The 19306-nt window shown below is 39.2% G+C and overlaps 1 protein-coding gene across 1 annotated transcript; it reads left to right on the top strand.

Moving 5' to 3' along the window:
* Window positions 1-1812: 1812 nt before the first annotated feature.
* Window positions 1813-16093, top strand: sh3bp2 (SH3-domain binding protein 2). The gene is made up of 12 exons (XM_037692582.1): window positions 1813-1948; window positions 2099-2201; window positions 3537-3654; window positions 3790-3857; window positions 7457-7542; window positions 7617-7682; window positions 7880-8351; window positions 9753-9876; window positions 13104-13159; window positions 15642-15717; window positions 15806-15865; window positions 15956-16093. Exons 1-12 carry the CDS (start codon window positions 1813-1815, stop codon window positions 16091-16093), a joined length of 1503 nt encoding a protein of 500 aa, XP_037548510.1.
* The last annotated feature ends 3213 nt before the right edge of the window (window positions 16094-19306 follow it).

Raw genomic sequence — 19306 nt, 5'->3', positions numbered from 1 at the left:
ACTTCATTTTCTTTTCAGTTCCAGTGTAAAAAAAACACTCATCTCCAAAATTACAAACACTCACTGTTTAATTCCCTCAGTGACGGAGGCGTCAGCGTACCGCTTGTTTGTTTTAGTCTGGTTTATTCTATGTGTTGGTTTTAATGTGTGATTTGAGTGTTTTTCTTCCATCGATGGCTCTCCTGTCTGTTTTAACCTACTTGTGAAACATGCTGATCGACCTGGTTGTTTACAGCATACTGTAAACATGTAAACAATTTGCCAACAAACAAATGGTCGACTCCAACAGTTAATGTCAACGTTTTAAGAAGAGAAGTTGCACAATGTGCTCCTTTTAAAGTATCTGTGGAGGACGATGCTCAGCTACTACCACACCAAAGTTTAGTTCCATACCTGTGAAACTGGATGAGTGGTGTACGGTCAGATGGCTGTGGTGGCCATCTTGGATTAGTTTGAGTCCAATCAGTCATAGATGGACATCCATTTATTACTTTGAGAGTTCTTAGTTAGTTATTATTATTATTTTAGTTTATTTATTCCTGTGTGACCAGTTAGTGCTCAGATCATAACTTTGGTATGACTCTCAGGTACTACCACACCCAACTGTATCGCAATATCTGTAAAGTTGACTAAGCTGTAATCAGTTTTGCTTGATATAATGCTTTAAAATAGGAGCCATCTTAAACTGGGCTCACTCCAAAAGTTAAATCAGTTGTAGGTGTTAACCTGTTAAGTCGTTCATGAGATATTTTGCTAACAGCAGGGCTTAATTTGAGCCAGATCCTGCTGGAACAGAATCTGGGAACTTTTTAATTTTGACAGGGTGTGTTCCGGCAACTGTCAGGCTTACTTATACTAAAGTTATGAACAAATATGACTGCCTTCAACCAAGACAACTTATATTGGATATGTAAACTGAAAATAATTACATAAACACTCATTTTAAACACAACAGCCACTTACCACTTCTTAATATAATCACAATCATCAGCCCATTCAAGTGAAGCATTTCCGCCTCTACCCTTGAAAAAAAACAATCTGCGCCCCTAAAAGAGTGGTGGGGGTGAGTGCCTGGAGGTTTCACATGTGGAGTCAGACAGTATATTCAGTGGAGAAGAGTCAGCTTGGAACCGTCAAGTGGTGGTGGTGGGGGTAGGATGCAAGTGTTTACAAATGTAGATGTTTAACAACCCGTTAAAAATACACCAAAATGCAGGAAAATGCATCTCCTTTATTCAAAATTCCTACCTTCCACTCCCTCAAATGGCCCACCTGCTATTTGTGTTCCGGCATCGATCAGTTTACAAATTAAGCCCTGGCTAACAGTACAGGTAAATGAAACATGGACATGAGCAAAAACACTGGTCAACAACTTGAATAAAGGACATGATTACCAATGGCTGGGATCTGATTTTTAATATTTTTTTTTTTATTCTTTTTACTTTTTCGACTAAAAACTTGTATTATTTATTTCAGTGATGATTTATTGATTCATCTTGTCTGCTGGATTCCTTAGATAGAGAACTTTACTAATTGGCTTTTATGGATGTGAATGTTCCTGTAAAGTGCCCTGAGACAACTTTGTTGTGATTTGGCGCTATATAAATAAACTGAACTGAATTGAATTTATAAAAGCTGAGTGTTAAGTGTGACACTAACGTCTGTTTATGAAAAAGAAACTGAAAGTTGAACTGATTGATCTTTATTTGTTTTTAAAGCTCATTTCCTGTCAAAGCTGCAGTCATCCTCCTTTCCACACGTTTCGACGGCCATGATGTAATTTTCATTCTTTCTTCTTGTCTGTCCAGAACCATGTCGTCTCCAGAGATGTGCTGGCCGGTGCCGATGCGAGCCATCGGGGCTCAGAACCTCCTCACCATGCCCGGAGGAGTCTCCACTGCTGGATATCTGCACAAGAAGGGAGGCAGCCAGTTCAGTCTGATGAAATGTGAGTGGAAAAGACGGAGCCGGGGTGTGTGTGTGTGTGGGGGGGGGGGGCACTTCACAGATTGCTATCTCTTCTGCTTCAGTCCAGCCTTGAAAATAAAGTGTCCAGTGTGGACTTATGGGAGCTTTTTTCATATATGTTGGTGTGCAGGGCCCCTGAGGTACATCATCATCCACAAAGGATGTGTGTATTACTTTAAGAGCAGCACCTCGGCTTCACCACAGGGAGCGTTCTCTCTCAACGGCTACAACAGGTCAGAATACAAGTCTTAAGTCTTTCTTACCAGAATTGTTCTATAATCAGTTTTCCATTCTCCTCAAAGTGACAGTTTAATGTGTGTCGGCACTCAGAAGGTTTAGTTTACGCTGAACCATGTCTACTGTGAGGTTTGAGGTTTAAAGAAACGTAACCAAAACTTACAAACTGTCATTGGAAATTTGGTGCAGCAAACAAACTAAAGGAGACTCTTTAGAGACGGCAGGTGAAGGTGCAGTTAGCAGCCTGAACCAAAGATGTACAGATAAGCAGTCAAGGGGGAAATAAAGTCCAGCATCTCCAGTCAGGACATGATCTGGTCAGAGAATTATTGAAATTAACCCCAAGTGAAAAAAATCACAGCAGATTCCACCATATCCACAGAATTTAAGAGGGAGAATAACATAACGCCAAGAAGGAAAGACATCAGCAATAACCTTGCTGCCCATCAATCTGGGAAATGTCATTTCCAATATCTGGAGTCCACTGTTCTAAAGAGAGGATTATAAACAGGTGGAAAACATTCAGGACAGCTGACAATCTTTACAACAGATTCACCCTGAAGGTCAGACTGAGCAGTGACTCTACAGGCTTCAGTCAGCAGGTCAAAGTTCAAAGGTCATGACCTCCTCGCTCTAAAACAATATCGCAGTTCAACTTAGATTTGGAACATTTCATCTGAAGGAACCACAAGACTTCTGGACCAAACCAGACCAGAGGACAGATGTTTACCCAGAATGCACTGCAGCAATTAACCCCTCCATCTGTCAGCACAGTAGTGGAGGCTGATGGTTTGGGCTTCTGTCAGTCACTGAGTGGACCAGGACCTTCGCTGTAGACCAAAGGGTTCTGGAGTCCAACACCTGAAGCTGGGACCAAACTGGATCCAACAGAACCATGATCCAAACACAAATACCCGAAACAACCAATAGTTTTAAAGGACTGTAATTTCTTAGTGCACTGATTTTGAATGAGCTGTTCAACAAAACTGCTCTGGGGCCGGACATCCAGCGATCAAAATTATTATGTAAATAAACCAACGTTTACAATGATCTTCTACCATTTTAATTTGTTGCTTTGAATCATAAATGCAATAAACAGAACCCAAAACCCAACACCCCTCCCCCGATTTTTTTTTTTTTTAATAAGTGGGCCGGATTGAAGTCAACATACGGGCCAGAAATGGCCCGCGGGCCGCCAGTTGAATAGCCCTGATCTAGTGGTTGTAAACAAACTAAATATCAGCCGATACTTATACATGGTGGAAATAGCCTTGATTTAGTTTTTATGGTATATTCTCTAAAAAATAACTCACGTATTCTTTTTCCTGCAGGGTGATGAGAGCAGCAGAGGAAACGACGTCCAGCAACGTTTTTCCTTTTAAAATCGTCCATTTCAGTAAGAAGCACAGAACGTGGATATTCTCTGCAGCCAGTGAGGCTGAGCGACGGGTGAGGACGACTTCGCAAACTCTCAGAAATTAAATAAGACGTAGTTAACGCCAGCTGTGCGTTTACTGCAGGTACTCAACATCTGGAGCTGCTTTCTCAGATCTGTCTCATGTCTCATCGCTGCTTGTTTTACAGAAATGGATGCGATATCTGCGAAGGGAAATCGATCACTATAACGACAGAAGAGAGTCCCATTTGTCCAGGTAGCAAATTGACACTTTGTTGTCCTTTCATTTGGTTATTAAAACAGCCAAAACGCATTTAACAACAAAAAAAAACCATTTGTACAACTCCAAGTAAATGAGCCTAGTTTAGTTAGCTTTATGATAAACAACATTAGATAAACAACTGCATGGATTAATGTTGTCTCTGTGGTTTTAATTTTAATTTATTTATTTAACTACAACTACTTAATGTACTTTATTTATTTTCAACTTTAATTTAGCTGATTACAAGTTGCAACAGCCTGCTGATAAATGATTTTCTCTGCCCAAAAGCTACATCTGCAAACTCATGTAAGATTCATGAATAAAATGGTTCAGCTGTTGACCAGACTGGACCTGTTGACCAGACTGGACCTGTTGACCAGACTGGACCTGTTGACCAGAATGGAAAATATCACAGTTAACATTCAGACAAGACTACTGGGTTGATTGACAGGTGGCGTTGAGGACCTGACTCGTGCAAAAAGGCAGCACACAGGTGCAGATTAGGATTAGCACAGGTGGGCTGAGTGAAGCCTGTCCACACTCCAGTTCAGTAGGTGGCGATAATGCAGCTTCACAGTTGATCGGCTAACCGCCATGAAACAATTCAAGAAGAAGAAGAAGCTGAAGGGAGACGTTAGCAGGACAGATAGAAAACACAGCATTGACATGAAACAAGAATCATTACACACACATACCATATGACAGGAGAGCTCCCCGTCAGTGGTGACAAGCTCGCACTCTCCTCTTCTTCTGCTGTTTTAAAGGCGGCGCACTTGGCTATTCTTCTTCTTCTCTGTCTGTAATGTTAACAGCAGCACGACCAGCTAGCGTACTGGCTGTTGTTGCACACAACATACTCACTCGCACTTTCTACCCAGCTACTGTAATAACAGTCAACACGCAACATTTTTTCTCATCATAAAATGATAAAATCTGGGACATTTCCAGGGACAGCATTAGCAGAGGACGGGTCGTCCAAAACTGGAACTGTCCCAGGAAATCGGGTCATCTGGTCACCCTACTGTAGTAGTGTCATGTAACGTAGCAGGTTTTTTTCTATGTCAGAATCAGATTAAGTTTAATTATCATTGCACCGAAGTACAGTGAGATTATCTGTCTAAAAAAGTTGAGTCAGGTCCTCTGGACATTCAAAAAACAAAACCAGACAAAAAAAAAAAAAAGTAGAAACGTTTCGTCTTTCATCCGAAAGACTTCTTCAGTCTGACTGAAGACCATGAGGATAGGATAGTGATATTTAAAAAAAAAAAAAAGATCTCTTCACACCTTGTCCTCGTCAGGACACGATTTAAGACATCAAAAAAACTACCAGCAAGCACATTTATAAACACATTACATATGAATCTGACGACATGACGGTGAGATTTGTCCACAGTGTTGCCAGGTGTACGATAATTATCGTATTTGTACGACAATTTTGCCCTCTGTACGATGTACGATCAATAATGTGTTACCTGTTGTTTTGTCTGTACAGCACTTTGGTTGGCTTTGTAGCTGTTTTAAGTGCTTCATAAATAAAGTGGTAATGTATGGTATGGTATGGTATGGTATAATACCAAAAAAGGCCAAATGTACAATAATTTGACCATTCCGTGAATGTGTGGTTGTAATCGGTTGTCATCAGCCTCTCGCAACTGTTTGTCCGAGTTTTTTTGTGAACCCTGAAGGCATCTGTGTTCGCAAACAGATGCATGATTGGCTGAAATTTCCAGCCAATCATGCTTTTCTAAATGTGACCTACGAGTGACGTGTTTGCGTTTGCCTCAGAACAACGGCCATGATTGGCTGAATAGTCCGCTGTGCCCGCCCCATGAGTGAGAAAAAGAAAAAAAAGAAAAGAAAAAGAAGCAGAGCCGGTCTGGAAGCGGACCCATCACTACTATAGTGTATCAATCAATTTGTTATTCTGGTTATGACGGGTGTACGATAATTTCCCTCAAAATACGATCATTTTATGTCTCTAGTACGATAATCCTACATTTCTCACCAGGCAACACTGTTTGTCCATGAAGCACTTCCAGATAGCACCATGGTCCTGATAAGATGTTGGTGTCAGTCGGCACAGCTCTGAAAAGCGTTCACAGAAGTTCTCGGGGGGGTGCGGGGGGTGGTTAAAGCAGAGCCTTCTTAGTTTACACATTCCCAGGAGCAATTTGATAAGTTGGCCTATTCAAGACCGAATGGGGAGGCCAGATTCAGATAACCGATTCGGAAGATGTGTAAGTAGAAGCTCCGATACACAGGACAGAGCAAAAACGCAGGAGGAAGGCAGGAGAGGAAAGAAAAGCATCCGTCTTGCTCGAGGGCGAGTGAGGAAAAAAAACAATTTTGTGGCCCAGTTAGCTTTTATGGCTGGGATTTTAGATGCAGGCTAATTGGCTTAGCTTCAAGCTAACTGGTAGGATAAAATATTAAACCAGTATTAAAAACTGTGGGAATCTGTATTTAGTTCTGTTTAGTTCTTTGTGTTTCCTGAACTCACCCGTGCTCTCCATCCTTGTTGTCAGCTCCTGTCTCACCTGCCTCGAATCCTAATCACCCCAGGTGTTTGTCGTCTCATTAACATCACATATATTCAGTGTCTCTGTTTTTTCCTTTGTCTGTGGAATGCGCTGGAAAACCTGTCATGTTCTGTTTCTGTTCCTCCGTCAACTCCGTCCTTCATGTAAGGTTTGCTGCCCTGACAGCTTTTGCTTTTCTTATAATAAATTATTTCTTTATTTTACCTCCGAGTTTCTTGTGTCTGCCTGCACGTAGGTTTAACACTTAGATCACGTCAAAAAACTTGAAGTCAAAGTTTTCTGACATATTTACGTAGTGTGCATAAACTTATCGTAGTTAGCTTACTAAAAAAATAAAACTAGCGTATGATAAATCAAGACACATTTTGACATACATTTAAGCTAGTTAGCATGGTAGCTTAAGGAAATCTTGTTACATTAAGGAACTTTAAATTACTTCTACTACTTTAAAAAAGTAGGCCTATATGCAAAAGTAAATGTTCATGGGAATTTTGTCATTTTTACCTTTTGTTGTCATAAAAATGAAATGAAGACCCAAGGCAATCTGCTGGCTTCCGTCCTTAGATATATTTCTTAGATAAATGATGTTACTAATTTAATTTTTATGTATGTGAATTTTTCTCTTCAGTGCCCTGAGATGACTTCTGATGTGACTCGGTGTTATATAAATAAACTGAATTGAAAATAAATGTTGTAGCTAGCTACCTTAAAAACTAGCATTTTGGCCTAAATGTAATCTGTCTAATTTGATAGCTCTAATTAAAAATGCTAGGTCCAAAATTAGCTTCTAGCTAATTTCCACACTGCAATGTCCAAATAGCAAAGACATGGAGTTAAATATCAAGAGGTTTCTTTTGTAAACTTTGCTTTTTTTCCATAAATATTGGATCTAGTTAGAACATTAGAATATACCTAAACAACACATATCTAGGTACAGTTTTAAGCTAGCTAATGAGCTAAGTTGAGCATAAATTGCTACTTTGATAAACTTTTAAGAATATACACCTAGAATCCTACACAATAAAACAAAATATTGTTTTCTTGTCTCCACAGTGACTCAGATTCAGACGCTGACAGTTTTTATGGCACAATAGAACGGCCCATGGACATCAAACAGCCCGTTGAAACTCCTGACGATGGTAAGACCATGAACTCTGACACATCAGTATAAAAGATGAAGCTGCGATTAAACATTTAATCTATCTGTGTGAAGATTATGATGATGAGGACGATGAAGACTACCTGAAGCCAGACAATGATCTTTCGCAGGAACATTCAGGTGACTCCACAGACACATACAGGAGTGTTCAAGAGTCTTGACCCAACCCAAATAATTTTGTTTTGCATCAGATAAATGCTTTTGATAAGTTTTTTTTTTTTAAGCTAGATAGAAAAATATGATGTTTGGGTCAAAAGGTACTCTCTGAAATGACTTTTCCTGAAACAAGAAAAATGTGATTTTGTTGTTTTCTGCAGGACGACCCATGGGGCTGCCCCCCTCTTATCCTCCTCCTCCGATACCGGCAGCCATACCGTCCCATCCAGATACAAGTCCAAATCTGATAAAAGGCCCGCCTCCATTTACTCTGCCACCGCACAGAGCCCCATCGAGTCCACTCCCCAAGAAACCCCCACCTTTGCCCCCTCTGAAAGACTCGGGCAAAGGCCCACTGCCTCCACCTCCTTGTGCCCCCCACCGTCCAAAGTCCCCATCATACCTGCCGCCTCCTGTTCCCTTCACCCCAAAGAAAAGTCTTCAGAACTGGCCGGTCTTAAGTCCTGGTGGGACACAGTTGCTGGTACCAAACTGTGTTGGACATAAACCAAGTGTTCCGACTCCCCAACCTGCAGTTCTTGGAGGGTCTTTTCAGACTGGGAACCACTTGGCCCCGACTCCCCCATCGCCGCTTGCCAAGCCTCCAATACCCAAACCAGCAACACCCATCAAGTTAGTAAAAATATACAAAAATACTCTTAGTTTGGTACCATTACTCAAGACAGAGAGAAGTGTGCCTAATCCAGTTTTACACAGAGAATAGAAACAAACAGGCTTTGGTTTGGTTCAGAATCAGAAATAAAATCCATGTACATTAATTCAAAAATCATCTAATACTTCCCAAATTTTAAGATAATCTAATATGAACTATTTAAACTCGTTATAGTCATAAAAGTTTAGTTTGATTGTTCCTTTTTGTAGCATGATGCTGTTTTTTTATTTCTCCAAGAAAATTCTAGTTTTCACCTTAAACCACAGTCTCAGTGAAGAACCAGTCGTTCAGAACGTCCTACAACGGTTAGAAGAGTCGACTAGACATATTTCCTTGTTTATTGGAAATATCTAAAAAGGTTAAATCTGGTCCTCTGGACATTCAAAAAAAAAAAAAACAAAGCAAATCAACAAAAAAATTTAGAAACGTTTTGTCTCTCATCCGAGAGACTCCCTCAGTCTTTTCTACCTGGATTATTGAGCATGCATCAGGATTTATTGGAAATATTTTGCTTTTTATTTGAATTTAGATTTTTTTTTTTCATTTCAGACTGAAAGGTATGGACTTCCAACCTTTAAAACTGCAGTTAGCTGAACTCACATGCAAAGCAGTGTCCCTGCCCTCCTTTCTAAGGGTCATTAGGTTCTTTGTTTAACTTGGTGTACAGGAGAGATCTAACTTAAGTCAGGTCCTCTGGACAGATCATCAACAAGCAGAGTGCGTCCACAGAACCTGACTTAACTTTGTTAGATATTTCTACCTGGATTATTGAGCAGCATCAGATACAGGAGAAATGATTAGCACCTTCATGTTTGGGACTAAAAAAATTCTCATGTGGACCAACCAACAAGAACCCTCAGGAGGGAGATAAGGGAGAGCATGTGAGTTCAGGTTAAAACAGAACAACTCTGCCAATTTAGAGCTTGAAACTTTACTGTTTTTATCTAACCTGGGTCTAGATGTCCTTTAATCTGATCTGGTTTTAGTTGTCCTCTGTTCGGACCTGGTTCTAAACCCTGGGCAGGATTTAGTTTCCATACGGACTCTGTCCAGTTTAGATCAGCTGTTTGTCCATCTGCTCAGAACGAACTTTATTTTTCCAGATTTGTTTAATCTTTCTACAGCCAGCATGTGAGATGTTCACATGTTAATGCTGATCGCCTTAAGATTTGTTAAAAACAATCTTGTTCTGACGTTCTGTCACCTCTTCAGGACCTTCAGACCCATGTTCAGTCTAATCTTGCTGCCATTAGTCCTCCATGTGCAGATGTTTTCAACTGGATAGAAATGGCAGAGGGGACATCTGAAAGGTTTTTGTGAACTGGTGTAAAATGCTTCTCTAAGACGTGTTCTCTTGTCAGAAGAACGACTCCGGACGGACAGAGCTTTCGCTCGCTAGTGGACGAGAATCCCGTAGAGATCAGGAGGAAGCCGTACTCGAACAAACATGGTGGAGGAGACGACTCCGATGACGACTATGAGACGGTGAGAGAGGCCGAGGCGATGGGACAAAGCTGTGGACACAAATCGTAATTCATCACCGAAACATTAGCTTAAACGAGTCTCGTTTGGATCACAGCAGAACCATCGTTCAGATTTAAACAGGTCACTGAGAGTTGGACTTTACACAACAGAGGTGCTGCTTTCAGCTCTTTAACCAGTTCTCACCTGATCACAGTTTAAGGAGGAATTCTGGGAGAACGTAGCGTGTGATGATGTCACCTCTGAGCTGTCTGAACTTCAGACATTTTTTCAAACCAACTCTTCTCAAGCCCACAATTGTGCAGAGGTGGAAATAGTACTGGAAATTTGTACTCAAGTACAAGTACAGTTACACTGCTTAGGTTGTACTCAATTACAAGTAAAAGTACTAGTGTAAAAATACTTAAGTAAAAGTACAAAGTACTCTTCTCAAAAACTACTCAAAGTATTAATTACTTTTTAACCACTTGTTGTTTTATTGTTGTCAATAGAAAACATTCAGTTTGATTTACTGTATATAATAAATATAAATACAATCGCTACATTCAAACACATTTCTTAGATGCTCAGAAGCTCCGTCTTATTTTAGTACCAGGCAAACTGAAGGCAGTGACAAAATCTAAGATCTTTGCATACTAAAATACTAAAGCCCTATTCACACGGGATTAGTTTTACCTAGGGACTACATGCTATTTGTAATCATTTCAGAGATTGTTTGTGTTGTTAATCCCATGCGAATCGACCATGTATGTCTGTAATTTGTAAAGTAGAAATTCCTCCACAAATTATCTGCTAGATTTTGCTGAACTCCCAGGTCCTGTGATAATACGAATCCAATGCTAATAGGCATCTCTGTGATTTGGACAGAAATGGGCGGGATCCGAAACGTAATAAAGCGTTTTTTGTTTTTGTTTAAGCAAAATCCATCCATCCATCCATCCATTTTCTTTACCCGTTTATTCCATTTTGGGTCACGGGGGTCGCCGGTGCCCATGTCCAGCAATCACTGTGCGAGGGGCGGGGTACACCCTGGACGGGTCGCAAGTCCATCACAGGGCTTAAGCAAAATCATTTGGAAAAATATAAAACAAGGCTATTTTAAACTAACGTGCAGCTCACTTCGGCTTTTTAAATTTATTTATTTATTTTTTGTATGTATTTTTCTTTTTCACTTCGGCTTTTATGCTGCTACTTCCTTCACCGCAGATGACAGGAGATGCGGAGACGTGCGTGTGATCAACTGACCCATCCATCCTTTCATTCATCCATCTATTATATTTACCCACGTCTTCCTTTTCGGTTAGCGGGAGTCACTGGTGCCCATGTCCATCTATCACTATGCGACAGGCGGGGGACACCGTGGACTGGTCACAAGTCCATTTAAACTAGCGGGTCAGGAGACGCGTGGCCGCTCACACGCACAGCCGGTGACAGCTGTCCATCTGAGCTTAACTTAGCTTTTTTTACCTCTTAAACCGGCCGGTCGGACCTGCCTCCTCCTCAACAAGTAGATTAACACTATTTTATATTGTGCCTTCTTAAGTTTTTTTTTTAGTGCTGATTCGTAAAACCACATCAGAACCTGAGACCGGCCCAGCCTGCACATTAATCACATTATATGGACCGGCCGGGTCGTGACAACGCAGCGTGTTAACATCATAACCAGAAGATGTCCGTAAATTTCAGCTAAATCTCAGGCTTTGGTTATCCCATGTGAATGCACCACATAAAAAGCAGACGTTGGGGAGTAATTTATTTATTACATGTGGTCGCTAGGTAAAACTAATCCCGTACGAATAGTGCAAACTAATAACCCACACATACAAACAATAAAACAGCAGTATCATACAGGTAGTTGTAAAACCTCATATACCACAATATGTTTTAGAGATTAGATGAAGTCTTGTAAGATGCTATCACCGTAGAGATCAAACAAAGTTTGTGTCTGGACTCTGTCTCCTTTCCACCCTCTGTACATGAAACTTTCCTGCAGGTACGGCCATGTGCACTCGTCCTCAGCCTTTACCTCCTCATTTTCTCTGCTAGTGTTGTCCTCTGTCTCCATTTAGGCTTTTTCTCCAAATCTTCGGTCCATAAATGACTCTCTACTCTACGGAGTTGTCCTTTGCTTTCATCGTAGGTAATTTATGCGATCGTGATCTGAGAGTCGTACTGGCTACAAAGATGAAAAGTTTGAATATTAATTCAAATTGTGGCTGTATTCCATAGCGACTTCTGATTTTTAAAGTAGTGAAGTAGATTACATGATCTAAATTGTACTTAAGTATGAGTAAAATTACACACTTGAAAGAAATATTCATAAAAGTACAAGTACCCCAGGGCAGCACGGTGGCGCAACTGGTAGAGCTGCTGCCTCTCAGGGAGCAGGTCCCTGGTTCAAACCCCGGTCCAGGGGCCTTTCTGGGTGGAGTTTGCATGTTCTCTCCGTGCATGCGTGGGTTTTCTCCGGGTACTCCGGTTTCCTCCCACAGACCAAAAACATGCATGTTAGTCTGATTGGTAACTCTAAATTGTCCCTAGGTGTGAATGAGAGTGAATGGTTGTTCGTCTCGTTTGTCTCTATGTGTCCCTGTGATGGACTTGCGACCCGTCCAGGGTGTACCCCGCCCCTCGCACAGTGATTGCTGGACATGGGCACCAGCGACCCCCGTGACCCAAAATGGAACAAACGATTAAAGAAAATGGATGGATGGATGGATGGAAGTACCCCAAAAAATCTACTTAATTACAGTAATGTATTTGTAATTTGTTACTTCCACCCCTGCAATTGTGACACTTCCTCTACAGGTTACTCATCCAAGTGAAGGTCATTGTGTGTTGTTTCACCCGGTTTTCTGTCGCTGCTGTAGGACTGATGGTTTTGTGTCACATTGCCTTAGAGAGCAGGGTGCGCACACCCAAACCCGCTTGACTTCCACTGAATCTGAGCTTTAAAAATAACAGTGAGGGCTCGTCCTACCTTGTCAAATGTCCTACACAAAACACTAGGAACATAAAAATCACCACGTGGGACCATCAGAACCTTCTGCTTCTTACAAGTCAGGATTTTCTAAACAAAATGTATAGTTTCTCTTCAGCGACTGTTCCTTTGAGGCTTACTTTCTAGTCTGCATTTCTGTCTTCCTGTCTTTAGTGCAATCAGGGCGTGTTTCATTGATGCAGTTCATTTTTCTGTAAAGAACTCATTGTTTGTGTTTTTCTGTCTGCAGGTTCAGCTGCCAAAATCCGTTTTCATCAATTCAATGGAAACCACCTTCGTCGAAAAGTACGACACTTGTTTGTTTGTTTGTTTGTTTATAACAAATAATGCACATGAATAAACACGAGTCCCACTCGTTGTCACATCTAACCACACAGGTTAAAAAAGATTAAAAAACACATTTAGGTGTAAAAATAAGTATTTTATTAATGTATAAAACTGACTCTACAACGTGATGTTTCTTAGTTTTGTGAGTTGTTTGATAAAAATAAATTTATAGGTTTTATTTTCTGGATCTTCTCGAGTGGACAGGTTTTGATTTTTTAATTAAAAGTATTCAACAGTGAGGGAATCAAAGCATTAAAATTATTTTATACAGTGTAATGATAACTTCTGTACATTTAATCTGGTTAAAATCTGTAAATAGTTTAATTTCTACATGGATGACATGATTTTTACATTCTACCACAAGTTTATTTTGGTGTATTTTAATAGATACATGTCAGTTTTCTTTTACATGAAGCTTATAAAAAACTTTGATGCCTCAGCATGGACATTTTTTCGTCTTGCTTCGAACGTTTAACTTTTTTTTTTATTAAGATTTAAAAATTGTTATTAATTCTTCTCATTATTAATTGTGAGACATCTATCTTCTGGTAAACTTGTTGATCTTTATTTGTAAACCTTAAAAAAACACATGTTAATGTAAATCTTGGATCTGAAATGATTAAATGAACACGTCCTCAGGTCAAGATTCAGCTGTTCACCTCCACCTCACAGAGAAGGGACACACTTTTGAGGACCAAAATGTGCACATTTTGGACCGAGAACACAGATGGTTTGAGAGGGGGGTGAAGGAGGCAATTTATGTAAAAAGAGAAAAGCCGTCTCTTAACAGAGGAGGAGGCCTCAGATTTCAACTTTCAAAAAACTATAATGCAACTTTAAAACAGATTCCCAGCCGGTGTTCACACCTGATGGGAACAGAGGGACCTCGTCTGTGAATTAGAGGAACAAAGACCTTAAGAAACCCCCTACTGTTAACGTGTTGAGGTGTGAATTGTCAATCTACATATGTATGTGTATCTTCTCTCAGTCAGCCTTATAACCTGAATCCCTCACTCTCTGCTCTTTGAATTGAGAAAGCTCCTCGGATGAGGAGTGAAACGTCTTCTGTTACAAATAAAGTCCAGTTGTTTTTGTATTGAACGTTTTTTGAATTCATCATGTCCTGGATGACTGAGAATCTTCAGCAGAAGATTAAATGAACACTATTTTGTGGAATTTTCTGCCCCCTGGTGGTGAGGAGCTACCATGTTTTAATTTTCTTTAGTTACAATTCAAGTCCAAGTTACTGCAGGTTAACAGTACAATGAAATGTTCAGAATGAGAAGAACCAATTTGACTCGCAATATATATATATATATATATATATATATATATATATATATATATATGTATATATATATATATATATACACTAAGCATGCAATAAGGGTAAAAAATTAAAGTGCCAAAAAGTGAAAAAGTAATTGTAACATTTACAAGGTCCTAAATAGAAAATAGTAAACAACATGATAGAATTTTTAACGGTGCAAGCAGGATGAATGAAGAAGTGTTTCAAGTTAGTAATATAAGGTAAAATTTGCATGATATATATAGCACATAACTAACATAAACTACACAGGTTGTGTGACAGGTTATTGCACAGACATTGAGATTGAATTATGGTGGTAAGGTAGATACATAGATACTGCATCACATATGGGGGCCGAGATGGTGTAGAGGCAGGGCAGCCAGCCCGGGACCCAAAAGTCCCAGGTTTGATTGTCGGTCACTGCACACCTTGTGGTGTCTCTGAACAGCACACCTTATCCCCAAAATGCCCCCCAGGCGCTTTCAATAGCTGCCCACTGCACCACCTGGTGGTGAATGGGTTAAATGCAGAGACTAATTTCACCATTGTATGGAAACATACAGTGATGACATTATTATTATTATTATTATTATTATTATTATTATTACTATTATTATTATTATTATTATTATTATTATTATTATTGTTATTGTTATTATTATTATTATTATTATTATTATTATTATTATTATTATTATTATTATACATGATAAAGCCACACAGTGCAGCAGCAATAAACAATAATCATATTGGCTGTCACAGCTAATATTAGTTGTCACAGATGTGGCTTGGTGCAATGTTATTGCCAGTCTGCAAGTTACCCATCCACCACTATATTTACCCACTTCTTCCATTTCGGGGGGCGGTGGTCACTGGTGTCCATGCCCAGTTATCACTGTGCGAGAGGTGGGGGACACCCTGGTCTCCAGTCCATCACAGGGACACACATAGAGACAAACGAGACAAACAACTATTCACTTTCTCATTCACACCTAGAGACAATTTACCAATCAGCCTAACATGCATGTTTGTGGTCTGTGTATGATTTTTTTTTTTTTTTTTATCAGGGTTAAATAGAATTAAGTCATAACTAATAATAAATAAATAAAACATGTTGATGTGTTTTTTTAGGCTCTTCAGAGAGACAGAAGCATCTCCACAGGACGGACTTTACGGCATCCGAAACTCCAGAACCAAAACCACGAGGGTATAAAAGCACAAATGAATAAAAACATCTCAGTTTTTCAATACGAGCAAGAGCATAAATGTCTAGATGAACTTTGTTGTTCCTCCAGGTTTTGGTGGTTTGGGACGTCAGTATAAACAAAGCCAGGAACTACCGGCTGTTTGAGGAGGTAAACAATATTTACAGCAGCTAAAGTTTGTGTTCTTCGAGCTGAACTGGTCGTTTTTTAAATCTGTTTCTGCGTATTTGTTGTTTTCAGGGCGACAGCGTGTTTCTGGAGAGCGACGTGACGTTCCCCAACCTGCCGGCTCTGATCGAACACTACTACCTCAAACCTCTTCCTCAGCACGGCTCACTGTGTCTGCAGAAACCATATGGCAGGACTCAGACCAGCTGATATTAACGCTGGCCTCCAAACAAAACTGTCCCCATCAACATATTTAACAGGAACCTGACTCCAGATTTAACTTATAATCCTGTTCTGTGCACTGCAAGGGTATCAAGATGTTTCAAACATCAATCTAGACTTATTAAATAATCAAACTATCCGTTATAGATTTTAAAAACTTTAAAAAAAAGAAATGATAAAACAATCAAATTGACCCTGTTTTTGTTTGTAATGACATGTTTTGTCCACAAGGTGGCGCTGTGAGATAACCAAACAGTTTAACGCAACAAGAAACACATTAGAATAATTTATAATGAATATTACTTAACTTGGTTTACATGATTTTATTCGGGTTTGTTTCACTAAATTAAAAAAAATAAAGACTCTGCCACAACATTTTTGGTTTTACAGCAGAAAAATCGTCCTAAAAACTTCAAAACTGTTTAAATTTAAAATCTTTCTTTTCGTTTTGGATCAAAGACAATTTTTTAAAGAGTCATTTATGCTTTAAAACTCATTTAATTCTGATCTTAGTATTATTATTATTTTAGGAAAACAACAACCAAAGTGTAAAAGTGGAGTAATAACTGAACTGTTTTCTTGTCTCTGTGAAGAACTGAATTTTATCCTGTAAAATTTTATTTTATATTTATCTGTAAATATGTAAATAAATAAATGTAAATATGTTGTTTTTTTACATAAATATTTGTTGAGATGATATAAAGATGAACAGAAAACTTCCTGCTCTTTGGCTTCTTTTTATTGCCTGTTGCCAATAAAGCTGGGCAATCATGTAGTTTATTTATTTTTCTGTTAGCAAAATACCTCAAAGCACTGAATGGATTTGAATGATGCTCAGAGAGTAATCATTGTATGAACGACAACAGATTCACAGAGTCACACATTAATGATATATATATATATATATATATATATATATTGTGCGTGTGTGTAGATTTTTAAATAGCCCAGACTCCTTTCATGCCTAAAATATAAAGATGTTTTTACAGGAAATTTTATTAAATAAAAAAATAAGAAAATGTGGGTCAGACTGAGCCTCATGATGATTCAGCAGCCATGAGCGAATATGGAGTTTTATCCTCTTATTAGACGAGAACCTGTCAGATTCTGGACCCCCAGAACCCCACAGGACCCTCCAGGCCCGGTTATCAAATCAGAGACAGCCCCGTCAGATGAAGAGAAGAGAAAAATAACAGGTTTTACAAAACGAACCCACAGTCTGTGCTAAAATCAACAATTTGTGTCTGAAATAATTCATTTAATTCCCTTTAAATTTCATATTTCATCAAATGTCAGCTCCTAATTCATCCATATTGACTGACTTATTATTTACAAAGTGGTGAAAAGAGCTGCAGAGTTGTATTTATGTAAAATGAGAAGATTTACAGAAATGTACTATTTATATTTATTGTGTCATTACAGCATGTGGTCACAGGGGGCGGTGTTCAGCTGAAAACTTATTTTTGTATAATAAATTTGATTTATTAAAAGCATGTAGATTTATTTAAAGTTAGTTTCTTTGATACACTTCACTGCAAATTACAGAAATAAAACAGAAAAAGGCACAAACAAGAAATTATGTTTTTATTTTGTCTTCATTTTAGTCTCTACTTTTATTATTTTCTCAACGTTTTTCTCTTGTTATTTTATATTTGGATTTTGCAGCCGGCTCATTGTGTTTCCATAAGATGTTTTGTTTATTTTTTATCTTTTTACTTAAAATGTTTGTTCGTTTTGCGTCTCAAACAAGTAAAACTCTAGCTTAAAGTAGCACAGCGTGAATGAGAAGCTGAAAGTTGCAGCAAGCTCAACGAAGCTAAAATTCTTGCTAAAGTGGTTGTTAAATATAGCAGAACAGTAGCTAAAAACTAGTTGTAGCTTAAGGCTAGCTAAAAGTAGCAAGAGGATAGCTAAAATCTAAAATATCAAAAATAGTAGCCAAACGCTATTAAAGCAAAATATAAAAATTAGCAAAACAGGGAGTGGTGGTGCAGTGTAACCTCTGTGCCAGAGAAGGTGGGCCTGTGTTCAGAAGGTTGCCGGTTCAATTCCCGGCACTGACAACATCAAAATGTTGGTGGGAAAGGTGAAGCACCCATACCTGCCTGCACCCTCATTTGCCCCGCTCTTGGCCCTTGAGCAAGGCCCACAGCCCCCACCATCTGCTCCCCCGGGCACCCTAGATAGCAGCTCTCTGCTCCACACAGAGGCTGTGGCGGCTCAATGATCAGTGGTTGCATCAGGAAGGACATCCGGCGTAAAAACAACTGCCAAGTCTTCATGAGGCTTAGTTCACTGTGGTGACTCCTGAAAAAGGGGGCACCTGGAAAAAATTTTTAAATAAAATAAAATTTGCAAAACAGTAACTAAATGCTGCTATAGTGTAGCTGAGAGCTAAATGTACAAATCTTTTGCTGCTTCTAAGGTTAGCTAAAAGCTAAAAATACCAAGAGGCTAGCTAAATGTATCATTACACTAGCTAAAAATAGATTGACTCGTTACTTAATGATATAAAACTGTAAATCTGAGAAAATCTGACTCAGACACTGATTGGTTGAGTTTTCCACAGATGAGGACTAAATGTACAACTGCTGTCAAAGCAGCAAAACGCAACTATTTCTTATCTCAGACCTCCAAAAATCTAAATGACCCTAACAGATTCTGGAAAACAATTAAATCTCTCAGGCACTACCCAATCATCTGACCTCCCATCACAACTTCTCGTTAACTCTGCTCCTGTGTCAAATAAGCACGAGATCCTGAACTGTCTCAACAAACATTTTGTTGCTTCTAGTTCTTTATTTGACACAGTTACTAATGGAAAATCAGCCACTTCCCATAATAACCAAACTTCTACAAATCAAATCCCTCCTACAAGTCAATCCTCAGTTAATCACAGCTTCTCTTTTTCTCCGTTCTCAGTCAGTGAGGTCAATAAACTGTTAAAAGATCTTGATCCTAAAAAATCTGCAGGTCCAGATGAACTTCCACCTTATTTCTTAAGGCTGGCTGCTCATATCATCACAGTCCCTGTGACCCACATCTTCAATCTCTCCATAAGACAAAACTCCATTCCAGATGCTTGGAAAACAGTCTTTGTCCTTCCTTTGCTGAAGGGAGGTGACCCCACCTCACTGAACAACTATCGACCAATCTCTAAACTCTGCATTTTAGCCAAGGTTCTAGAAAAACTGATAAACT

The sequence above is a fragment of the Nematolebias whitei genome, chromosome 18 (genome assembly GCF_014905685.2).
Source record: "Nematolebias whitei isolate Nwh7 chromosome 18, NemWhi1, whole genome shotgun sequence".
NCBI lineage: Eukaryota > Metazoa > Chordata > Actinopteri > Cyprinodontiformes > Rivulidae > Nematolebias > Nematolebias whitei.
This window is presented reverse-complemented; position numbering and strand designations above follow the sequence as displayed.